Genomic DNA, 26748 nt, shown 5'->3' with positions numbered 1-26748 from the left:
CCCACAACATTTACGGTGTCATTATCCAGAATGATGGGAGGTAGCTACCCAGAATTTACGGGGTCATAATCATGGGCAATGGGAGGCATCCCACAACACTTACAATGTCATAATACGGGGCGACAGGAGGCATCCCACAATACTTACTATGTCTTAATCCAGGACGATGGGAGGCATTCCACAAAAATTTAAAGTGTCAGAATCCTGGATGACAGTAGACATCCCACAATACGTAAAGTGTCCCAATCCGGCACAATGGGGTGCATCCCTCAATACTTACAGTGGCATAATCCTGGACAACAGGAGACATATCCATAATACTTATGGTGTCATCCTGTACTACGGGAGGAATCCCACAACACTTGGGAGGCATAACATAACACTAAGGGGTCATAATCCGGAATGATGGGAGGCATTCTACAATATTTACGTTGTCATTATCCAGGATGGTGCAAGGCATCCCACAACACTTACGGTGTCATAATCGGTGATGACAGGAGGCATCTCACAACACTTACAGTGTCTCTTAATCCAGGGCGATCGGAGGCATCTACTCAGTACTTACGGTGTCATAAATCCAGGACGACGGGAGGAATCCTACAATACTTTCGGTGTCATAAACCTGGAGCACAGGAGACATCCCACAATACTTACAGTTTCATAATCTAGTATGATGGGAGGCATTCCACAATACTTACGGTGTCATAATCCGGGACAACGGAAGGCATTCCACAACACTTACAATGTCATAATCTGTGATAACAGGAGGCATCCTACACACTTACGGTGTCATAATCCTGAACCACAGGAGACATCCCACAACACTTACGGTGTCATAATTTAGAACAATAGAGATATATACCCAGCATTTACGGTGTCATAATCTGCGGCAATGGGAGGCATTCCACAACACTTACAGTGTCATAATACGGGATGACAGGAGACATCCAACAATACTTACAGTGTATTAATCTAGGACGATGGGAAGCATCTACCCAGTATTTACGGTTTCACAATCTGGGAGGAATCCCATAACACCTACTGTGTCATAATCCTGGACCACAGGAGACATCCCACAATACTTATAGTGTCATTATTCAGTATGATGGGAGGCATCCCACAATAATTACAGTGTAATAATCCGGGACAACGGGAGGCATTCCACAACACTTACGGTGCCATAATTCTGGACCACAGGAGACATCCCACAATATTTATAGTGTCATAATCCAGTATGATGGGAGGCATCCCACAATACTTACAGTGCCATAATCCAGGACGACGGGATGCATCTCACAATACTTACAGTGCCATAATCCAGGATGACGGGATTCTGCCACAATACTTACAGTGCCATAATCCAGGACAACAGGATTCTGCCACAATGTTTACAGTGCCATAATCCAGGATGACAGGATTCTGCCACAATATTTACAGTGTCATAATCCAGGCTGATGGGAGGTATTCCATAATGTTTACAGTGTTAATAAACTGCGACAATGGGAGGCATTCCACAATACGCACAGCCATAGTCCAGGATGAGGCTCAATATATATTTTAACTGTCATAATCCAGGACAATGGGAGACATCCCACCAGACTAACAGTACCATAATCTAGGATGATGGGAGACATCCCACAATATGTACAGTATCATAATCTGGCACAATGGAAGCATATGACAATACCTACGGTGTCATAATCCTGGACGAAAGTAGACATCCCACAAATACTTCTAGCGTCATAATCCAGTATGATGGGAGGCCTCCCACAATATTTACACTGTCATAATCTGTGATGACTGGAGGCCTCCCACAGCATTTACGGTGTCATAATCTGTGATAACGGGAGGCATCCCACAACATTTACGGTGTCATTATCCAGAATGATGGGAGGTAGCTACCCAGAATTTACGGGGTCATAATCATGGGCAATGAGAGGCATCCCACAACACTTACAGTGTCATAATACGGGGCGACAGGAGGCCTCCCACAATACTTACTATGTCTTAATCCAGGACGATGGGAGGCATTCCACAAAAATTTAAGGTGTCATAATCCTGGATGACAGGAGACATCCCACAATACGCATAGTGTCCCAATCCGGCACAATGGGGGGCATCCCACAATACTTACAGTGACATAATCCTGGACAACAGGAGACATATCCTAATACTTATGGTGTCATCCTGTACTACGGGAGGAATCCCACAACACTTGGGAGGCATAACATAACACTAAGGGGTCATAATCCGGAATGACGGGAGGCATTCTACAATATTTACGTTGTCATTATCCAGGATGATGCAAGGCATCCCACAACACATATGGTGTCATAATCAGTGATGACGGGAGGCATCTCACAACACTTACAGTGTCTTAATCCTGGACCACAGGAGACATCCCACAATACTTATAGTGTCATTATTCAGTATGATGGGAGGCATCCCACAATAATTACAGTGTAATAATCTGGGACAACGGGAGGCATTCCACAACACTTACGGTGCCATAATTCTGGACCACAGGAGACATCCCACAATACTTATAGTGTCATAAAACCAGTATGATGGGAGGCATCCCACAATACTTACAGTGCCATAATCGAGGATGACGGGATTCTGCCACAATACTTACAGTGCCATAATCCAGGACAACAGGATTCTGCCACAATGTTTACAGTGCCATAATCCAGGATGACAGGATTCTGCCACAATATTTACAGTGTCATAATCCAGGCTGATGGGAGGTATTCCATAATGTTTACAGTGTTAATAAACTGCGACAATGGGAGGCATTCCACAATACGCACAGCCATAGTCCAGGATGAGGCTCAATATATATTTTAACTGTCATAATCCAGGACAATGGGAGATATCCCACCAGACTAACAGTACCATAATCAAGGTTGATGGGAGACATCCCACAATATGTACAGTATCATAATCCGGCACAATGGAAGCATATGACAATACCTACGGTGTCATAATCCTGGACGAAAGTAGACATCCCACAAATACTTTTAGCGTCATAATCCAGTATGATGGGGGCCTCCCACAATATTTACACTGTCATAATCTGTGATGACTGGAGGCCTCCCACAGCATTTACGGTGTCATAATCTGTGATAACGGGAGGCATCCCACAACATTTACGGTGTCATTATCCAGAATGATGGGAGGTAGCTACCCAGAATTTACGGGGTCATAATCATGGGCAATGAGAGGCATCCCACAACACTTACAGTGTCATAATACGGGGCGACAGGAGGCCTCCCACAATATTTACTATGTCTTAGTCCAGGACGATGGGAGGCATTCCACAAAAATTTAAGGTGTCATAATCCTGGATGACAGGAGACATCCCACAATACGCATAGTGTCCCAATCCGGCACAATGGGGGGCATCCCACAATACTTACAGTGACATAATCCTGGACAACAGGAGACATATCCTAATACTTATGGTGTCATCCTGTACTACGGGAGGAATCCCACAACACTTGGGAGGCATAACATAACACTAAGGGGTCATAATCCGGAATGACGGGAGGCATTCTACAATATTTACGTTGTCATTATCCAGGATGATGCAAGGCATCCCACAACACTTATGGTGTCATAATCAGTGATGACGGGAGGCATCTCACAACACTTACAGTGTCTTAATCCAGGGCGATCGGAGGCATCCACTCAGTACTTACGGTGTCATAAATCCAGGACGACGGGAGGAATCCCACAATACTTTCGGTGTCATAAACCTGGAGCACAGGAGACATCCCACAATACTCACAGTTTCATAATCTAGGATGATGGGAGGCATTCCACAATACTTACGGTGTCATAATCTGGGACAACGGAAGGCATTCCACAACACTTACATTGTCATAATCTGTGATAACAGGAGGCATCCTACACATTTACGGTGTCATAATCCTGAACCACAGGAGACATCCCACAACACTTACGGTGTCATAATTTAGAACAATAGAGATATATACCCAGCATTTACGGTGTCATAATCTGGGGCAATGGGAGGGATTCCACAACACTTACAGTGTCATAATACGGGATGACAGGGGACATCCAACAATACTTACAGTGTATTAATCTAGGACGATGGGAAGCATCTAACCAGTACTTACGGTGTCACAATCTGGGACGACGGGAGGAATCCCACAGCACCTACTGTGTCATAATCCTGGACCACAGGAGACATCCCACAATACTTATAGTGTCATAATCCAGTATGATGGGGGGCATCCCACAATAATTACAGTGTAATAATCCGGGACAACAGGAGGCATTTCACAACATTTACGGTGCCATAATGCTGGACCACAGGAGACATCCAACAATACTTATAGTGTCATAATTGGGTGTGACACGAGGCAATTCACAACACTAACCATGTCTTAATCCAGGACGATGGGAGGCATCTACCTAGTATTTACAATGTCATAATCCGGGACGACAGGAATAATCCCAAAACACTTACGGCGCCATAATTCTGGACCACAGGAGACATCACACAATACTTAAAGGGCCATATGTAGGTAGCTAAATACCGGTCGGTAACGGCCGAAATTCGGTAAATATCCCGTTACCGACCGGTATTTAGTCAATTGAGATGTAGGAGGCCAAAAAGAAGTTTTCGGTAAATATGAATCGGTAAATACCGATTCATATTTACCGAATTCTAAATTACCGATTCATATTTACCGAATACATATTTTCCGATTCGGTAAATATGAAGTGGTAAAACGAGAAAAGAGATGTAGGTAAATTCGGTATTTAAGAAATCCATGAAATTCGGTAATTAAGAGTCGGTAATTAACACAGATTGAAAGCAGGTGGTAATCAGCAACAGTGCATGTAAGCAATCCCAAAATGCATCAGCGTGGACACCATGGCTGCTCTGTATGTGATTGCAAGGCGGCTACGTCTACAGGCAGCAGGTCTGAGGATTTGGAGACGGGAGGAACGCATCTACAGACAGCGCATCACACTCTTTCAACAGACTGAGGCTGAGATACATGAAAGGTACAGGCTACACCCACAAACCATCATGGACCTGATAAGGGACCTGCACCCACTCCTGGACCAGCCAACAACAAGGGCGCATGCCATACCACCACATGTGCAGGTTCTCTGTAGCCTACATCTACTTGCATCTGGCAGTTACCAGGGGGTGATAGCTGCGGTAGGCGGGGTATCCCAGAGTTGCCTGTCCCGTTTCTTCAGGAAGTTCCTGGATGCCATGATGCAGAGAATGCAACACTACATCAGCTTCCCAAACACACAGGCTGAACTGAAGAAAACCAAGACAGACTTTTACCAGATGGCACAGTTCCCGCATGTCATAGGCTGTATTGATGGCACACACATTCCAATCTGCCCACCAGCAGCCACTGAGCACATCTACAGGAACAGAAAGTCCACCCACTCCATAAATGTGCAGGTAATCTGCGATGCAGGCAACATAATGACTGATATCGTGGCTAAGTTTCCTGGGAGCACCCACGACTCCTACATCTTCCAGAACAGTGGGATCTACACACGCCTGGTTGCCGGAGAATTTGGAGAAGGATACCTGCTAGGTAATACACTGTGACGCTCCCTAATACTGATTGCAAATGATTGTGTATTGAGGCATGTGACTAATGCTACTCTCTTACTCACCTAGGCGATAGTGCATATGCCGTGCGGTCATTCATCCTCACTCCCTACCTACACCCATCAACCCTGAGTGAAACACGATATAATGTGACACACGAATCAACACGCAACGTTGTGAAGCGCACGTTTGGACCATTGAAAAGCAGGTTCCGCTGCCTCCACAAAAGCGGAGGCGCACGCCAGTACACACCCATCATCTGCTGCAAGATCAATGCCACTTGTGCAATGCTGCACAACCTTGCCATGAAGAGAGGTACAGAGGTGGAAATAACTGAATGTGAGGACAATGATGATGAGTCTGCACAGCCAGAGGCCAACGCAGCAGGAGTGGCAACAGCAACAGATGGGAGAGAGACGGGCAGAGATCACATGCAACTATTTCTGATTAAGTAAGGGGACACAGTCAGTAGTTGGATGCCAGGACGTAGTTTAATCATGCGGCACTACGCCACAACACAAAGGAAAACCTGTCCCATCAATATTGTGCAATCACTATTTGTGAGTCAAGGGTTACTTCCCCCAATTGTCTCATGCTATTGTGTGCAGCATTAGTGTCTGCGCCCACGCACTCCAGTGCGGGATGCCATTGAGTGTGCGTCCTCACTGGCTGTGGGACCAGTGCCAGCCCCATGCCGCCTGCTGCTCCTCCGTGTGTCTGGGACAGGGGGGGTAATGCTGCTCCTGCTGGTGGTTTCTTCGCTGTCCACAGCATCCACAGCACCAGTTGTGGCAGACTGGCTTGTGAGCAGCACTTCTAGTGCACTGGTGACCCTCACCATCCCCCTTGACACGTCAGTGCTGCAGTGCGCAAGGCCCTCCTGCATTGCCACCGAGCGCCTGCAGAGCAGCGAAGTGGCAGTTGCCAGCCGGTTCACTGCCCTTGTGTGATGGTCTCTCCTCTGACGTTCCCGGCGCCGTGCTGCCCTGTCCTCATCAAGCTTCGAGCACAGCAGCATGACGGACTGGGACATGTCCCGCATGCCCGCAGCCATCTCACCCATTCCCTCAGCCATAGCGCTGATGCCCCTGTCAATATTTACAAAAGTATCATTGAGGCCCCGCATTTGGCGCTGTACCGACATCATTGCCTTTGCTTGTAGGCGCTGTATTTTGACCATGGTGGCCTCAAGCCCTGAGAAGACTCCATGGCTCTCACCTTGTGGAAAGGGACTTTGCACCCGAGCCCTGCGGCGACGTCTGGCACCTGTGTGTGCTCCCTCAGTGGCAGAGGGCACACTGGCATGGCTAACATCCAGAGGCACAGTGGACGTTTCCGCCCCCCTCGAGTCTTCAGATGAGGACTCCGATACATTCAACCTGGAGGCAGCACGCCTCCTCGACCTGAGCAATGCAGGTGGTGATGATGGCGGTGACTCCAGCAGGAGTGGCGATGCTGGCTGGGGTGGCGATACTGGCTGTGATGGCGATGCTGGCTGGGGTGGCGATGCTGGCTGTGGTGGTGAGGCTGGCTGTGGTGGTGAGGCTGGCTGTGGTGCTGATCCCTGGCCAGAACTTGTGGTGGCCTTCTCAGAGCTGTCCTTCCGGTGTGCCCTCTCTCCCTTCTCATGTGCAGTTCTGCGCAAAGTATCGCCTGTGGACAGAAATGCAACATCAGCTCAGTGTACCTGAAGCACAGCATTGCTAGCATCACAATACATTTCTGAAACACTCTCTCTTTGTCCTCTGCCTGCTTCTCGCTAATGTGTGTAACATGCCTTGTTGTTCTGTGCTATTCGTCTCATGTTTGGGGTTTCAGGGACTACATCTCCCATAATGCATTGCTAGTATGCACTAACACCTGTACTGGAGTGGGATTCTCATTGCCCATTTGGGGAGTTGGGATAGGGGTAGGGGGGGCCACATTGCTGTGCATGCGTCTTACCTTGTTGGGTGGCGGCTCTGGCAGAGCTGTCGGCATCCCCAATCCCCACGACACTCTCGGGCTCTATTGTTGTCTCCACCAGCTCCTCAAGTTCTGTCAGGGCAGGTGCCCTGTTCCTTCCCCCTCCTGTCCGGCTGGCCTCTTTCTGCAGTTCCCCCATCTTCCTCTTTGTGACGATACGTAGGTCGTACCACCGCTTCTTCAGCACGTCTATGTCCCGGGGGGTCACTCCAATTGCATTGACCTGCGCCTGGATTCCCAGCCAGATCTTCCTTTTCTCCGACTCAGGCACTTGCAGGGACTGCTTCCCGAACAGCTTCTGGTGCTGCTTGACCACCTCCTCCACTAGTACCTGCAGTTCCTTAGGGCTAAATTTTTGTTTCCTCCTCCTTTCCCCTCCATCTCTCTCTGTCTCCTGGCTGGACATTGTCAGTTTGAGGCTCACAATCATGCACTGGCTCCCTTGCTCTGCTCTGCACTCCCAGCCTCTCCAGAGTCTGTTGATTGTGTGCACCTGCCTGGGTGTGGCCACTTCCTGGTTGGGTGGGGTTTGCCTTGCACAGGATTGGCTGATTCATCAAGTGATGTCTATTTGAATTACCGATTCGGTAAACTCCGATTCGGTATTTACCGATTCGGTAAATACCACCTCGGTATTTACCGATTCGGTAAATACCGATTCATGATTCCGGCCGGTATTGTGGATTCGGTATTCATTTACCGAATTTTACCGATTCGGTACATTTTACCAAATGTTTACCTACATACTATTTACCGATTCATAAATACAGATTCGATAAAATTTGGTATTTATGAATCGGTAAATAGTATGTTACCTACATATGGCCCATAGTGTCATAATCCAGCATGATGGGAGGCATCCCACAATAATTACGGTGTCATAATCCGGGACGACGGGAGGCATCCCACAATACTTACGGTGTCATTATACAGGAAGACGGGAGGCTTCCCACAATACTTATAGTGTCATAATCTGGGATGACAGGAGGCTTCCCACATACTTATAGTGTCAAAAGTCGACTTCACACACCAAAGATCCTCTCCCTGCAAAAATAGTACATAACCTTAACCACATCATCGCCCCGTGTTAGACAAAAATCATTAATACCTCCCTCACCTCTGGGTGTGTACCGGATTCCCTCTAACTAGGTCAAATCACACCTATACTCAAAACCTCTAGGGCAGACCCTAATAATCTTAACAACCTCTGACCTATCTCTAACCTCCTGTTCCTAGCTAAAACCATGAAAAAATGCCTCTTACAACAACTCAGCAGCCACATAGGTGAGTACAACCTTCTGGACTTCTTCCAATCTGGTTTCAGGAAAGGTTGTAGCACAGAAACCCCCATGCTTAACATTGCAGATGACATACATCGTTCCTTAGAGAATGGAGATGCTTCCCTTCTCATCCTACTGGACCTCTCAGCGGCTTCGATACAGTCAAACACTCATCCTTACGGGAATCTCTGAAGATAAATTCTGGCCTCAATGGCACAGTCCTAAACTGGTTCACTTCTTACCTACAACACCCATCACAACAAATCAAAATCAACTCTTGCCTCTCAAATCCTACTCCTGTCTCTCTTGGTGTCCCCAGGACTTAATACTCTCTCCCTCTCTTTTCACCCTCTTCATGGAACCCCTTACTATTATCCAGAAACAAGCAGAGATCAAATATCACCTCTACTACAAAATCAAATCACCAAATGACATTCTACTTCTTAACATCACATTGAGAAAGATTCAATCCTGGCTTTACTCCAACCATCTAAAATTAAACCCCAACAAACCAGACGTTATTCTATTCTCACCTAAAAGTAACCACCCCCCTATCCAAGGCTGGATCAGTGACCTTAAGGCCCTAAAGCATTCGCTCACTCCATCCAACTCGGCAAAATCCTTAGGCTTCACCCTGGACAAAAATCTGTCACTGAAGGACCAGATCAATAACGCGGCCAAAGGAGCGCTTTACACACTAAAACACCTCAACAAAAAAATCTTTCATTCCATCGGATGATTTTAATTGTGTCGTGTAATCTCTGGTCCTCTCTAAACTGGACGACGGCAGTGCTATCCTCACAGTGTCCCCAAAAACTCACCTCGCCCCCCTCAGATCAGTCCTGACATGGCAGCCCAGCTTATAACAGACATTAAACGGTTTGAACACATCACGTCAGCCCTCAAGTCCCTAAACTGGCTTCCCATAGAAGGAAGGTGCCTCTACAAGACCGCCTGCATCACCCACAAAGCACTTCACTCTCAGTCCCCTGACTACTTAGACAACAAAATCACAAGAGCTGGAAGAACCAGACCTATGAGAAGCTCCACTGCTCTTCTTCTCGTGCCTCCCAAACTAAAAAGAAATCTACCCAGGCTCGCTTGTTCTCAGGTAACGCTCCCAGCATTTGGAACTCCCTGCCGAGGGACCTCCGATGCAACCCCTCCTTCCCGGGCGTCAAAAGAGACCTGAAACGCCATCTCCTTAATACATACTGGAGCCCATGAATCAAACTGAACCGGGTTCAAATAGGCTCTCGTGATGAGTACATACTCTGTTGATGTGTTCACCTTTCTTGCTCCCATGTCCTTCTCTCCAGGGTCCCCACTTTGTTTTTGACATTGCAGCCAGTCCAAGGCTGTTGCTGCGCTGCCACTGTTCTAACTGAGCAGGACACACGACACGGGCTGGCACTAGATGGGCACAGGGCTGATTTATACAATTCAACTGAGCACTTGTCCTTGTCCTTCCCTTATCAGGTGGCATCTTGTTTCAGGGCACAAGCGGACGTGCTACAACTACCTCAAGACAGCAAGGTGAAAAGAAAGGCTTCCTGTTTGCGCCATTGTAGTGTCTACACTTCCAGCCCAGATACTCCCTACACCAGGGCTGCACTGCGCCTCGGTGGGTGTAGGGATGCGCAAGGATGAGGACAGCTACCAGGAACGTTTACAACTGGTCACTATGGAAAGCCACAAACACAGGAACCCACTGAAAAGGGAGCCCAGTCGTTAAGTGAATGAATGTTGTCGGGAGCAGGAGTAGGTGCTCAACATTTGTGCACAGTAAGTGAATGCCAGGATGGACAGTCATTCTTTAGCTCTACACAGAGCAGGAAGGGAAGGAGATACACTTGTTCTTGCCATACAGACAGTGGGTGAATGTCAGGAGGGGTAGGTGATCTGCACCTGTAAAGGGTGACGGAAGGCCACAAGGCGCAGATGTTCTTCCCATGTAGACAGTCGGTGAACGTCAAGGTGGACAGGTATTCTTCACCTGTATACAGTGGGTGAATGCCAGGATGGACGGGTATTCTTCACCTGTATACAGTGGAGGAACATCCAAAGGTAGAGGTGTTCTTCACCTGTAAACTTTGAGGGACTGTCAGTGTTCTTCACCTATAGAGAAGGTGTGAATGTCAGGATGGACAGGTATTCTTCACCTGTGTACAGTGGTTGAATGTGAGGATGGACAGGTATTCTTCACCTGTATACAGTGGGTGAATGCCAGGATGGAGGGGTATTCTTCACCTGTATACAGTGTGTGAATGCAAGGATGGACAGGTATTCTTCACCTGTGTACAGTAGGTGAATGCAAGGATGGAGGGGTATTCTTCACCTGTATACAGTGTGTGAATGCAAGGATGGACATGTATTCTTCACCTGTATACAGTGGCTGAATGTGAGGATGTACGGGTATTCTTCACCTGTAGAGAATGTGTGAATGCCAGGATGGACAGGTTTTCTTCACCTGTATACAGTGTGTGAATGCAAGGATGGACAGGTATTCTTCACCTGAATACAGTGGCTGAATGTGAGGATGGATGGGTATTCTTCACCTGTAGAGAATGTGTGAATGTTAGGATGGACAGGTATTTTTCACCTGTATTCAGTGGGAGAATGCCAGGATGAAGGGGTATTATTCACCTGTATACAGTGGGTGAATGCCAGGATGGAGGGGTATTCTTCACCTGTATACAGTGGGTGAATGTGAGGATGGACAGGTATTCTTCACCTGTATACAGTGGGTGAATGCCAGGATGGAGGGGTATTCTTCACCTGTATACAGTGTGTGAATACAAGGATGGACAGGTATTCTTCACCTGTATACAATGGCTGAATGTGAGGATGGACGGGTATTCTTCACCTGTAGAGAATGTGTGAATGTCAGGATGGAGGGGTATTCTTCACCTGTATACAGTGAGTGAATGCCAGGATGGAGGGGTATTCCTCACCAGTAGAGAATGTGTCAATGTCAGGTTGGACAGGTATTCTTCGCCTGTATACAGTGGGTGAATGTGAGGATGGACAGGTATTCTTCAACTGTATACAGGGGGCTGAATGCCAGGATGGAGGGGTATTCTTCACCTGCAGACAGTGGGTGAATGTGAGGAGGGACAGTATTCCTCCCCTGTAAACAGTGGGTGAATGTCCGGATGGACAGGTATTCTTCACCTGTATACAGTGGGTGAATGTGAGGATGGATGGTATTCTTCACCTGTATACAGTGGGTGAATGTGAGGATGGATGGTATTTTTCACCTGTATACAGTGAGTGAATGTCCGGATGGACAGGTATTCTTCACCTGTATACAGTGGGTGAATGTGAGGATGGATGGTATTCTTCACCTGTATACAGTGGGTGAATGTGAGGATGGATGGTATTTTTCACCTGTATACAGTGAGTGAATGTCCGGATGGACAGGTATTCTTCACCTGTATACAGTGGGTGAATGTGAGGATGGACGGGTATTCTTCACCTGTATACAGTGAGTGAATGTCTGGATGGACAGGTATTCTTCACCAGTATAAGGTGGCACAGAAACATCCAAAGGTAGAGGTGTTCTTCACCTGCAAACTTTGAGTGAATGTCAGTGTTCTTCACCTGTAGTGAATGTGTGAATGTCAGGATGGACAGGTATTCTTCACCTGTATACAGTGGGTGAATGTGAGGATGGACGGGTATTCTTCACCTGTATACAGTGGGTGAATGTCAGGATGTAAAGGTATTCTTCACCTGTATAAAGTGGTGGAACATCCAAAGTTAGAGGTGTTCTTCACCTGCAAACTTTGAGTGAATGTCAGTGTTCTTCACCTGTAGCGAATGTGTGAATGTCAGTGTTAGACCTCCCAGCCCTTTGGCTATCCCCTCCTCATTTTTCTTCCTTTACCCTCTAATTTTTCTGTCCACTAGTTTTTTGGTGTTGACTTAGAGGCTCTGGGTGCCCCATTATCACTAATTGATGGTGTGGCGCAAGGTGCTTCCCTAAAATGGAGGGAGAGTGAGAGCTCCTCTACAAAATGGTGGCCTAAACTATCACCTCAGAGACTGGGCCATAGGCTGACATGAGTTCCAGAACCTTCTGGGCCACTCTGGACAGTCAGGGCCCAGGCTATATATAGAGGTGAGGTGCGTCGGCCATTTTGTGTGAAGTGAGGTAGTCCGGAGTAAGGCACCTGAGTGGGGAGGTAGGTGCGCTGGAGGGGGAAACTGACTGTTCTTAGGGCCTGCTTTCTTCCCCCCTCGGTTGACACTGCCCCCTACCTCGTGACCTAGCCCTGCCGTCAGCCTCTGACCCTGGGATCACGTTAACCTTTCTGTGCTCCCCGCCTAGCCAGGACCCCTGAAGAGAACCGGGGAAAGGAGTTAACACCTACGACCTTATCTTCTACTTCCCTGACTGGGCCTGGGCCCCCCTATCTTGATCTGCCTCTGGCGTGTGGACTGCCACCTCCCAACCCACCTGCCCTGAGCCAGGGCGTCGCTGTGAGGAAGAAGGGAGCGCTAGGCGCTGAGAACATCGCCACCCCATAATTTGTGTGAGGCACAAGGAAGCGCTAGGCGCTGAGAACATCGCCACCCCTTAATTTGTGTGAGAAAAAAGGAAGCGCTAGGCAAAGAGAACATCGCCACCCCTTAATTTGTGCCACCCCCGTCGGGGCTGCCCCAGAGGGTAACTTACCACCGTGGCCCTGGGCCGTGTCGCCTGTTCCTGCCATCCTTAGGGCCCGCGGGGAGGACCGGGGCCCCGCCGCTGCCGTTGCAGCCTAATCGACGCGGCTCTCTGTGAGGAGAGGGCCGCCGGAGTTCAAAGAAGGCCGCGTAGGCCTGAAGCCGTGATCCGTCGTCATGTGACGGGGGCGGACTGCGCGACACCGCCCACGCCGCTGCAGGATTCAATCTGGGAGCCGCGCCCCGCAGGCCGCACTGCCATTGGCGGCTGCGAGCGCGCCTCTGCCGGATCCCTCCCCGATGCGGAGCTGACGGGGAGATCTGTCGGAGTCCCCGCAACGCGGGACTCCCAGCTGACATCTGTGGGCCTGGGCCCGAAGCCTTAGAGACTGGCGCAAGGGCCAGAAAAAGGCCGAAGACACAGGTAATCTCCGGGGAAAAGGGCGGGAGGCCCACGAGGCCCGGAGCACGCCCCTCCCCCGGGGAGATCCAACGTGAGGCCCCCTTCGACCCCAGAGCGTGACTGAACTGGGCCACGGTCCCCCTTCACGAGGTGACCCACGGGGAGAAGGGTCCAGCAGGTGCCTCAAAGACTTGCCATGTGTTAAAGCGCTATTGATTCCTGGATCACTACGTTATGCTGGAGGGCCACATCTGACGTGTTATTGATCCCATAATTGAAGTGCGGATGTTCTGCCAGATGCAGCGCTATGTGCAGCACTAAGTCTAATAACCCTATTTAAGGTGCTATGAAATCGCTATGTGCAGCACTAAGTTCAATAATTCTATTTAAGGTGCTATGAAATAGCTATGTGCAGCACTAAGTTCAATAACTCTATTTAAGGTGCTATGAAATCGCTATGTGCAGCGCTAGGTTTAATAACTCTATTTAAGGTGCTATGAAATCGCTAAGTGCAGCGCTATGTTTAATAACTCTATTTAAGGTGCTATGAAATCGCTAAGTGCAGCGCTAGGTTTAATAACTCTATTTAAGGTGCTATGAAATCGCTATGTGCAGCGCTATGTTTAATAACTCTATTTAAGGTGCTATGAAATCGCTAAGCGCAGCGCTAGGTTTAATAACTCTATTTAAGGTGCTATGAAATCGCTATGTGCAGCACTAAGTTTAATAACTCTATTTAAGGTGCTATGAAATCGCAAAGGGCAGCGCTATGTTTAATAACTCTATTTAAGGTGCTATGAAATCGCTATGTGCAGCGCTATGTTTAATAACTCTATTTAAGGTGCTATGAAATCGCTAAGTGCAGCGCTAGGTTTAATAACTCTATTTAAGGTGCTATGAAATCGCTATGTGCAGCGCTAAGTTTAATAACTCTATTTAAGGTGCTATGAAATCGCAAAGGGCAGCGCTAGGTTTAATAACTATATTTAAGGTGCTATGAAATCGCAAAGGGCAGCGCTAGGTTTAATAACTCTATTTAAGGTGCTATGAAATCGCTATGAGTAGCGCTAGGTTTAATAACTCTATTTAAGGTGCTAAGAAATCGCTAAGTGCAGCGCTAGGTTTAATAACTCTATTTAAGGTGCTATGAAATCGCTATGTGCAGCGCTAAGTTTAATAACTCTATTTAAGGTGCTATGAAATCGCAAAGGGCAGCGCTAGGTTTAATAACTATATTTAAGGTGCTATGAAATCGCAAAGGGCAGCGCTAGGTTTAATAACTCTATTTAAGGTGCTATGAAATCGCTATGAGTAGCGCTAGGTTTAATAACTCTATTTAAGGTGCTATGAAATCGCTATGAGTAGCACTAGGTTTAATAACTCTATTTAAGGTGCTATGAAATCGCTATGTGCAGCGCTATGTTTAATAACTCTATTTAAGGTGCTATGAAATCGCTAAGCGCAGCGCTAGGTTTAATAACTCTATTTAAGGTGCTATGAAATCGCTATGTGCAGCACTAAGTTTAATAACTCTATTTAAGGTGCTATGAAATCGTAAAGGGCAGCGCTATGTTTAATAACTCTATTTAAGGTGCTATGAAATCGCTATGTGCAGCGCTATGTTTAATAACTCTATTTAAGGTGCTATGAAATCGCTAAGTGCAGCGCTAGGTTTAATAACTCTATTTAAGGTGCTATGAAATCGCCATGTGCAGCGCTAAGTTTAATAACTCTATTTAAGGTGCTATGAAATCGCAAAGGGCAGCGCTAGGTTTAATAACTATATTTAAGGTGCTATGAAATCGCAAAGGGCAGCGCTAGGTTTAATAACTCTATTTAAGGTGCTATGAAATCGCTATGAGTAGCGCTAGGTTTAATAACTCTATTTAAGGTGCTATGAAATCGCTATGAGTAGCGCTAGGTTTAATAACTCTATTTAAGGTGCTATGAAATCGCTATGAGCAGCGCTATGTTTAATAACTCTATTTAAAGCGCTTTGGAATTTGCTGTGCTGTGTTTGACCACCAGATGGTGCGCTTGATTTCATACCAGGTCTAAGATATTTATGCAATGCCAATCTAGTCACGATGACATGTTTTGACCCTAACGTGATGTAGATAAAAACTGATTGGTTTCATTTGAAGGAAAAGAAAAACATGATAGAAGGAAAGATAAAGCTTTTCAAATTTTTCTAAATCCTCTGGTGTAGTGTCGTTTTTAGTGGTGGTACGCTGGAGTGCTGAGGTGAGTGGGATGCAGGCACGACATGTTACTCTGGAATGAGGCCTTTCCACCTGAGCCAAGCTACCGTAGGACTTTAGGTCCAACAAGTTGGTGTTCAGCGGTGGGATTCTGAGCTTGTGCTTGCGTCCACTCATCAGCAATTCAGTGTGCGCCACGCACCCTACACCTGATTTTTGTTTTTATTGGAGTTTGCTCCAGGTTGTCTCCCTGATTGGATTCTTTTGGATTTTCCGAAATTATCCCTGTCCTGTGGTGTGGCTTTCTTTTGAAAGAAGGTTCTTCTTACCTTGTGAGTTCTTTTCCGCAGTGTTTAGGGCCCCATCTGGCAGGATGGAGGTTGAGCTGGGTAGTCTAGAAGAGTACACTGTCACCCAGCTAAAGGAATTCTGCCAGGAGAGGGGGGTATTTTTCAAGCGGGGGGCAAAGAGAGAGGAGCTCCAGACTAGCTTGAGAGCCTGGGTGATGGCCCACCCCAGTGGGGAACGGGAGGAGGAGGGACCGGGACCGGACACCACGGAAGGGGCAGAGTCACTTTTTCCCCCTGAGAGCAGCAATATGGTTGCAGGACCCAGGGCGCCTTCAAGCGCCGGTAGTAGCGCTTCAGGGGGAAGCCTTTCTTCGGCTGACTTAACCGACAGGAGGGAGGAGAGGCAGTTCAGGATGGAATTAGCCCGCTTGGAGAAGGAGAGGGAAGAGCGGAGGATCCTTCATGAGCTCCATTTAAAAGAATTGGATCTCAAGGCCCTTCAGTTAGGGACCCCCAGTAGTCCTGTTGGTGGCAGCGTACAGAAAGAAGTTCCCAGGGAGCCTAGACCCCACTTACCAAAGGACGTAGTTGCCAGCTACGGTGTTGGGGACGACATTGCCAAGTGGTTGGCTGCCTATGAGGTCTTCTTACGAGCCCATGGGATCCCGGAAGCTCAGTGGGGGGCGTGGTCTGTCCAGGTACATGCCTCCGGTGGGGAGGGATGCCCTTTTAGCCCTAGAACAACGGGAGCAGACCAATTACCCCACCATGAGGGTTGCCTTGATTAGGAAATTTGGGCTGACCCCTGAGAAGTACAGGCAGAGATTCCGGGGTAGCCAAAAGCTGGCCGCCCAGAATTGGGTGGACTTCCTGGACTACGCCAAAAAGGCTTTGGAGGGCTGGGTGCAGGGCAGTGAGGTGAAAGACTACGAGGGGTTGTATAACCTGTTTTTGAGGGAGCACATCCTCGAGAAAAGTTTTCCGGAGCTGCGTCAACACCTGGTGGACAGCAAGCTGACTAATCCTAGGAAGCTTGCAGAGGAGGCGGACATCTGGGCTAGTACCCGGGTGTCTTCAAAAGGAACAGGGTGGGATTCCCAAAGGACTGGACAGGGCGCTCCCCAGAAGAAAGAGGGGGGAGACAAAAAGAAGGAGTTCCCTAAAGGCCCCCAAAAGAGTTCGCAGGGAAAGGGATCAGGTTTCCCTCCTAAGGTTGGCCCCCACAAACCCCCTAATCCTGACCGTGGTCAGCAGCCTAGGGTTGTCCGTTGCTATGAGTGTGGCGAGATTGGGCACTACAAAGGGGATACCAAGTGTCCCAAGAGACCACACCCTCCCACTGGAGGAAAGACCCCTGGGGTGGCGAGTGTAGTGCTCGGTGAGGAGTTGCCCCTAGATAAGGGAGATGAGTGGGCAGGGCTAACGTTAGTGTCCCTGGGAGACTGCGAGATGGTTCCTAAGACCCATGTGCCCTCGAATACTAGCAAGTACAGGCAATGGGTCACCATCAATGCCCAGAGGGTGGAGGCTCTGAGGGACACAGGCGCCAGCATGACTATGGTAAGGAGTCAGCTCATGTCCCCAGAGCAGGTGGTTCCCAACGTAGTCCACCCGGTTGTGATGGCTGACAACCGAGAGGGTCATTATCCGGTGGCTCAGATTCCCTTTGAGTGGGGAGGGGTTGCGGGTCCTCTTCGAGTTGCGGTAAGCCCTGCCATGACGGTCGACTGTCTGTTGGGAAATGACCTTGAACATACGGCCTGGAAGGAGGTTGAGTTCAAGGCTCATATGGAGATGTTGGGGTCGCCTGAGTGGACCTGTGCCAACACGCGGTCCGTGACTGCCCAGAGGAGGAGTTCACAGAGGTTGGAGCCTGGGACAAAGGCCCAACCAGCTGCCAAAAAGGGTAGACGGGGACAGGGGAAGCCTGCCCCGGCATCTGCACCTCGTAAGATGGATGGGGCAACTGAGGTGGTCCCGGAGTCCACAGAGGGGGATGTGACTTCCCTGGAGGGCTTACCTACCCCTGCAGAATGGCAGGTGGAGGGAGGACCTACCAGGGAGGAGTTTTGTCGGGCCCAGAAGGAGTGCCCCACCCTTGAGGGTTTACGGTGACAGGCCGAAGCCCAGGCAGCGGGTAACGATTCGGGGAACTTCCACATATATTGGGAAGATGGTCTCCTCTATAGCGAACCCAAGGCTCCGGTGCATGGATCATCCCGGGACTTGGTGGTTCCCCAGCGTTACCGAGCCTTCCTTTTGGAATTGGCTCACGAGATACCCTTGGCAGGACACTTGGGACAGGACAAGACCTTTGCTCGGCTTGTCCCTCACTTCTACTGGCCTCAGATGAGGATTACGTCCGACACTTTTTGTAGGACATGTGTCACCTGCCAAGCTAGTGGGAAAACAGGGGTGAAGCTGAAGGCTCCACTGGAACCACTGCCTGTCGTTGGCACCCCCTTTGAGAGGGTGGCCATCGACATTGTTGGGCCATTGGATCCACCAACGTCTGCCGGTCTCAGGTTTATCCTGGTTCTGGTGGATCATGCCACCCGGTACCCAGAGGCTATTCCTCTGAGGACCATTACCGCACCTGTGGTGGCACGGGCCCTGATGGGGATTTTCACCTGGATGGGGTTCCCCAAGGAAGTTGTGTCTGACAGAGGTACCAACTTTATGTCAGTTCTCCACTCCTTATCACCCTCAGACCAATGGTCTGGTGGAGAGGTTTAATAAAACCTTGAAGGGCATGATCAGGAGTCTGCCCGAGAGCCTGCGGAGGAAATGGGACGTCCTCCTGCCTTGTTTACTGTTCTCCTACAGGGAGGTACCGCAGAAGGGAGTGGGCTTCAGCCCCTTCGAGCTGTTTTATGGGCACCCTGTCCGTGGACCCCACAGCCTGGTGAAAGATGGATGGGAAAAGACCCCCAGGAAACTTCCCCCGGATGTGGTGAGCTACATGCTGGGCTTTCGTAGCCAAATGGCTAGGTTGTGGAAGCAAGCTTCCGAAAACCTAGAAGCCAGCCAGACGGTCATGAAGGAGTGGTATGACCAAAATGCTCACCCGGTGGAGCTGGAGCCTGGCCAGAAGGTGTGGGTCATAGAGCTTGGAGAGCTTAGCACCCTCCAGGATCGCTGGTCAGGCCCCTTTGAGGTGATTGAGAAGAAGGGCAAGGTCACCTATGTGGTGGATCTTAAGACCCCCAGGCAGCCCCATCGGGTGCTCCATGTCAACCGCCTCAAGCCCCACCAAGAGAGATCAGAGGTCACTTTGATTATGGTGACTGATGGGTCAGAGGAAGAGGAAAGTGAACCTCTCCCTGATCTTTTCGCGTCCCAAGAGAAGGATGGGTCGGTAGAGGGAGTGATCCTCTCACCATCTCTAACTCCTGAACAGCGGAGAGACTGCCGCCAGGTTCTGGAGCAGTACGCTTCACTGTTCTCACTTATCCCGGGAAGGACTCATCTGTGTACCCATGATGTGGACACAGGGGACAGCCCACCTGTGAAGTCCAAGTCCTACCGCTTGTCGGATAAGGTGAAGGCTAGCATCCATGGTGAAGTCACTAAGATGCTGGAGCTGGGAGTGATTGAACCTTCAAGCAGTCCCTGTTCCAGTCCGGTGGTACTGGTAGCTAAAGCTGCCCCGCCGGGCACTACCCCAGAACTCAGGTTCTGTGTGGATTACAGGGGACTGAACTCTGTGACGAAGACCGATGCTCATCCTATCCTGAGGGCGGATGAGCTCATTGACCGGTTGGGAGCTGCCCTATATCTGAGTACCTTTGACCTTACATCCGGGTACTGGCAGATCTCCCTGACAGATGGAGCAAAGGATAGGTCAGCCTTCTCCACACCTGAGGGTCACTACCAGTTCTGCGTGATGCCCTTTGGGCTCAAGAACGCCCCTGCCACTTTTCAGCGGCTGGTGAACCAGGTCCTCTCTGGGATGGAGGCTTTCTCGGTTGCTTACCTGGATGACATCGCCGTCTTCAGCAGCAGCTGGGAGGACCATTTGGGTCAGCTTCAGGCTGTCCTTCAGGCCCTGCAGCAGGCAGGCCTGACGATCAAGGCCAGCAAGTGCCAGATCGGGCAGGGGTCGGTAGTGTACCTCGGTCACTTGGTGGGTCGGGGCAGGGTGCAACCCCTCCAGGCCAAGATTGAAACCATCATGGCCTGGGAACCCCCCAAGACTCAGACGGAGGTCTGAGCCTTTCTGGGCCTCACCGGTTACTACCGACGCTTTGTCAAGGGGTATGGTACTATCGTGGTGACGGGTAATCTGGACCGAGGTGTGTCAACGAGCCTTTGACACCTTGAAACAAGCAATGTGTGCGGCGCCTGTCCTCAGGGCCCCTGACTTCTCCAAGGAGTTCATCGTCCAAACGGATGCGTCGGAGCATAGCATCGGGGCAGTGCTGTCGCAGCTCAATGAAGAGGGTCTGGACCAACCTGTGGTTTTCCTATCCAGGAGACTACTCCCCCGGGAACAGAGGTGGAGTGCGATCGAACGGGAGGCTTTTGCGGTGGTGTGGGCTCTGAAGAAGTTGCGGTCATACCTGTTTGGCTCGCACTTCCTGGTTCAGACCGACCACCGGTCCCTCAGGTGGCTGATGCAAATGAGGGGCGAGAATCCTAAGTTGTTGAGGTGGTCCATCTCCCTACAGGGAATGGACTTTAGGGTGGAACATCGCCCAGGAGTGGACCACGCCAATGCTGACGGTCTCTCCAGGTATTTCCGCCTTAGTGAAGAGAACTTCCAAGGGATTGGGTAGCTCTCCCCACTTTCAGCTGGGGGGGACGCGTGTTAGACCTGCCAGCCCTTTGGCTGTCCCCTCCTCATTTTTCTTCCTTTACCCTCTAATTTTTCTGTCCACTAGTTTTTTTTGGTGTTGACTTAGAGGCTCTGGGTGCCCCATTATCACTAATTGATGGTGTGGCGCAAGGTGCTTCCCTAAAATGGAGGGAGAGTGAGAGCTCCTCTACAAAATGGTGGCCTAAACTATCACCTCAGAGACTGGGCCATAGGCTGACATGAGGAGTTCCAGAACCTTCTGGGCCACTCTGGACAGTCAGGGCCCAGGCTATATATAGAGGTGAGGTGCGTCGGCCATTTTGTGTAAAGTGAGGTAGTCAGGAGTAAGGCACCTGAGTGGGGAGGTAGGTGCGCTGGAGGGGGAAACTGACTGTTCTTAGGGCCTGCTTTCTCCCCCCCTCGGTTGACACTGCCCCCTACCTCGTGACCTAGCCCTGCCGTCAGCCTCTGACCCTGGGATCATGTTAACCTTTCTGTGCTCCCCGCCTAGCCAGGACCCCTGAAGAGAACCGGGGAAAGGAGTTAACACCTACGACCTTATCTTCTACTTACCTGACTGGGCCTGGGCCCCCCCTATCTTGATCTGCCTCTGGCGTGTGGACTGCCACCTCCCAACCCACCTGCCCTGAGCCAGGGCGTCGCTGTGAGGAAGAAGGGAGCGCTAGGCGCTGAGAACATCGCCACCCCTTAATTTGTGTGAGGCAGAAGGAAGCGCTAGGCGCTGAGAGCATCGCCACCCCTTAATTTGTGTGAGGAAAAAGGAAGCGCTAGGCAAAGAGAACATCGCCACCCCTTAATTTGTGCCACCCCCATCGGGGCTGTCCCAGAGGGTAACTTACTGCCGTGGCCCTGGGCCGTGTCGCCTGTTCCTGCCATCCTTGAGGCCCGCGGGGAGGACCGGGGCCCCGCCGCTGCCGTCGCAGCCTCATCGACGCGGCTCTCTGGGAGGAGAGGGCCGCCGGAGTTCAAAGAAGGCCGCGTAGGCCTGAAGCTGTGATCCACCGTCACGTGACGGGGGCGGACTGCGCGACGCCGCCGCTGCAGGATTCAATCTGTGAGCCGCGCCCCCGCAGGCCGCACTGCCATTGGCGGCTGCGGGCGCACCTCTGCCGGATCCCTCCCCGATGCGGAGCTGACGGGGAGATCTGCCGGAGTCCCCGCAACGCGGGACTCCCAGCCGACATCTGTGGGCCCGGGCCCGAAGCCTTAGAGACCGGTGCAAGGGCCTGAAAAAGGCGAAAGACACAGGTAATCTCCGGGGAGGAGGGCGGCAGGCCCACGAAGCCCGGAGCACTCCCCTCCCCCGGGGAGATCCAACGTGAGGCCCCCTATGACCCCAGAGCGTGATTGAACTGGGCCACGGTCCCCCTTCACGAGGTGACCCACGGGGAGAAGGGTCCAGCAGGTGCCTCAAAGACTTGCCATGTGTTAAAGCGCTATTGATTCCTGGATCACTACGTTATGCTGGAGGGCCATATCTGACGTGTTATTGATCCCATAATTGAAGTGCGGATGTTCTGCCAGATGCAGCGCTATGTGCAGCACTAAGTCTAATAACCCTATTTAAGGTGCTATGAAATCGCTATGTGCAGCGCTAAGTTTAATAACTCTATTTAAGGTGCTATGAAATCGCTATGTGCAGCGCTAAGTTTAATAACTCTATTTAAGGTGCTATGAAATTGCTATGTGCAGCGCTAAGTTTAATAACTCTATTTAAGGTGCTATGAAATCGTTATGTGCAGCGCTAAGTTTAATAACGCTATTTAAGGTGCTATGAAATCGCTAAGTGCAGCGCTAGGTTTAATAACTCTATTTAAGGTGCTATGAAATCGCTATGAGTAGCGCTAGGTTTAATAACTCTATTTAAGGTGCTATGAAATCGCTATGAGTAGCGCTATGTTTAATAACTCTATTTAAGGTGCTATGAAATCGCTATGAGCAGCGCTATGTTTAATAACACTATTTAAAGCGCTATGGAATTTGCTGTGCTGTGTTTGACCACCAGATGGTGCGCTTGATTTCATACCAGGTCTAAGATATTTATGCAATGCCAATCTAGTCACGATGACATGTTTTGACCCTAACGTGATGTAGATAAAAACTGATTGGTTTCATTTGAAGGAAAAGAAAAACATGATAGAAGGAAAGATAAAGCTTTTCTAATTTTTCTAAATCCTCTGGTGTAGTGTCGTTTTTAGTGGTGGTACGCTGGAGTGCTGAGGTGAGTGGGATGCAAGCACGACATGCTACACTGGAACTAGGTCTTTCCACCTGAGCCAAGCTACCAAAGGTCTTTAGGTCTGACAGTCAGGATGGAGGGGTATTCTTCACCTGTATAAAGTGGAGGAACGTCCAAAGGTAGAGGTGTTCTTCGCCTGTAAATATTGAGGGGCCGATTCACAGAACTAACTTAAGACAAAGTCCTAAATTTACTACTTTTGGTATTCACAGAAGTTGGGATTTTGTCTTAAGTTTGTATTAAGACAAACTTAAGACAGTCTTAAGACAGTCTTAAGACAGACTTAAGACAGACTTAATACAAACTTAAGACAAACTTAAGACAAAATCCTAACTTCTGTGAATACCAAAAGTAGTAAGTTTAGGATTTTGTCTTAAATTAGTTCTGCGAATCGGGCCCTGAGTGACTGTCCATGTTCTTCACCTGTTGGGAATGTGTGAATGTCAGGATGGACAGGTATTCTTCACCTGTATACAGTGGGTGAATGTCAGGATGGACAGGTATTCTTCACCTGTATACAGTGGGTGAATGTCAGGATGGACAGGTATTCTTCACCTGTATACAATGAGTGAATGTCAGGATGGACAGGTATTCTTCACCTGTATACAGTGGGTGAATGTCAAGATGGACAGGTATTCTTCACCTGTATAAAGTGGAGGAACGTCCAAAGGTAGAGGTGTTCTTCACCTGTAAACATTGAGTGAATGTCAGTGTTCTTCACCTATAGAGAAGATGTGAATGTCAGGATGGACAGGCATTCTTCACCTGTATACAGTGGGTGAATGTCAGGAGTTACAGAAGGCCTTCACCTGTGGACAGTGAGGGATTACCAAGAGGGGAAGGATTTCATTACCTGTAGACAATGCGTTAATGTCACACGAGACATGCGTTTTTCAAAGAGTAAATGCCTGGAGGGACAGTGGTTAAGTACCTGAAGGTACAGAGTGAACGCCAGGAGCGACAGGTGTTCTTCCTTTGGAGAGGCGGCAGAACAGGCCTTCTTCAGGTTCAATGCAGCAGACTGGAAATCACAGAGCTGCAAAAATGCTTCAGCCTTCTTTAAATACAGCTCTATCTGAAAAAAGACCGGAGAGGGCTCAGCTTAAAGGGGTACAGAAACACTCAGACCAAATACAAGCAAACACATGAGGGCAGACTAACTCCCATAGAATAGACAAACCAAACATACGGTGGCACAGAAACACCCAAACATAAAAGCAAATGTAAGAGGGTACACAAACTCCAAATGAAAAGACAAAGTAAAAGTTAGGAGGCACATAAACATAAAACCAACAAAGAGAGCACAAACTCCCACAGAAGACAGAACAAAGGTAATGTATTGTATTGGAATTGCAATTATATAGCGCTTACTACCAATGACGAGGCGTCGAAGAGCTTTTTCGGCGAGTAGCGCGCTACTCTGGAACGCATAAAGGATTAGTGGTGAATTAGTATAGTGAAATATGAAAGTAATTTGAGTGGTGGACATGTTAGTCTGTTGTTTGGATTGAAAAGCATAGTGGAGGGATAGAAGGGAAGGATTTTTATTTTATTTTTAGCCGATAGCAGTAGGAGGAGGCTTTGGATGAGTAAAAGGGAGGTGGAGGGGGAAGAGTCAGAGGGAGGGTTTAGAAAGGCTTGTTTTGGGGAATGCAATAGTAAAAGAGGTGTCTGGTGGTGCAAGGAGGTGTGGAGTAGGGAAGAGCCTCGAAAGGGTTATTTTGGGGATCACAGTAGTGTATGGGGTTTGGGATGAATGAGAGAGTGGAGGTAACGGATATATTGAGAGCGGTATAGGCTGAGAAATAGGGTAGTGCATTGGATATGCCGAGTTAGAAGAAAAGTAATACATAAGTAAAAGTAATAAATATATAGATCCAAAAGTAATAAAGATATAGATCCATAAGTACATTGAATGTATATAGATGCAACTATCAGTAATACATACATTGGTGAAGCAGAAATAATGAATATCTATATATAATATATTTTTATACATAAGTATTCTACACATTTATACAAAGCAATACACATATATAGGTGCATATCTACAGTACAAATAAATGCTTATATATAGAGGGATATGCTGTATATTTCTTTCTGTTTGCGTACGGTGCTTATGTGGGGAAGAGACAATTCTTGAGTAGTTTTCTGAAGATAACGTGGTTGTCCGTGGATCTTATGTTGGGGGTTAAAGAGTTCCATAGTTTGCTTGAACAGAGAAACCCATTGTTTTTTACTTGTATCTTGGGACTCTAGAGTGAAGGTTCCTGTGTTGAATGTATTTGGTGATTTTCTTCCTGATGAGGAGCGGTCGCGTTCCAAGTATCGCTTTGTGGGTGATGCAAAGCAGCTTGAACATGGATCTTCTTGCAATCCAGCTTTCCCGGCTTTCAAGGCAGGGAAGATGTGGTCTCGCGGTTTGATATGTCTGAGTAGTCTGGCAGCCGAGTTCTGAATCCGTTGCAGTCTTTTCATGGTCGTTAAAGGTACGCCATGGTAGAGGCTATTGGCGTAATCAAGTTTAGACAAAAAAAGGGAGATGGTAGCCTGGACCTTGTGTGGAAATCCCAAATGGGGGAAGATTTGCCGCAGAGTTTTTATAGTACCAAAGCTTGATCTTGCTAGTTTGTCCACTTAGGCATTCATTGATAGCTTGGAGTCCATGTTCATTCTGAGGTTTCTTATGTCCTTCGATATTTTAGGTGGTGTTCCCAGATCATCAGGCCAGGGGGCGAGTGGGTCATAATGTTTCCAATTGCGACACGTGAGAATTCCCATTTTGGAAGCATTCAATTTGAGATGGCTCCATATCATCCATTGATCCACAGCTCTGAGACAACTGAAAATTGTCGAGTTTCCAATATCTTTGGGGCATTGCAGTTGCAGGAGTATTTGCGTGTTATCTGCATAGTTATAGTACGTGAGGTGAAATTGATTGATCAGTGTAGGTAATGACTTCATGTAGATGTTGAAAAGCATGGGTCGGATGATAGCGCCTTGAGGGACCCCTGCTTTTGTGAAGTGCGGTTTGAAAGAGAAAGGTGGGGTATGGATGACATTAGGAGGCCCATTAGGATGTTGGGCGGTGGCACCACCGTTGCGCTGGCGGTGCGGAAAAAGGCCTTTTTCCACCCGCGAGCAGCGGTCCTCACGCCCGCCATATTAGTATGGCCAAACATAGGCCATTTCCTGACCGCCGGAGGTGCGACGCGTACTGCCATCAAAGTGCGCCTGCCACCACAGTGGTGGGAGCCAAAGGAGAC

At 48.8% G+C, this 26748-nt stretch overlaps 1 protein-coding gene across 2 annotated transcripts in view; it reads right to left on the bottom strand.

Annotated features, from left to right (window-relative positions):
* TTC16 (tetratricopeptide repeat domain 16) overlaps positions 1–26748 on the bottom strand; it is a 535487-nt gene that overhangs the window by 357235 nt on the left and 151504 nt on the right. The window contains exon 5 of one of the 2 annotated variants that reach the window (XM_085614130.1): positions 24414–24557. The exons of the other annotated variant lie outside the window; for it this stretch is intronic. Within the exon in view, the coding sequence (XP_085470256.1) occupies positions 24414–24557 (144 nt within the window). The remainder of the gene's footprint in view (positions 1–24413; positions 24558–26748) is intronic. 2 annotated transcript variants of the gene reach the window in all.

This window comes from Triturus cristatus, chromosome 1_2, assembly GCF_964204655.1.
Source record: "Triturus cristatus chromosome 1_2, aTriCri1.1, whole genome shotgun sequence".
Classification (NCBI taxonomy): Eukaryota; Metazoa; Chordata; class Amphibia; order Caudata; family Salamandridae; genus Triturus; species Triturus cristatus.
Note: the sequence above shows the minus strand (reverse complement) of the source record. Positions and strands in the feature narration are given on the sequence as shown.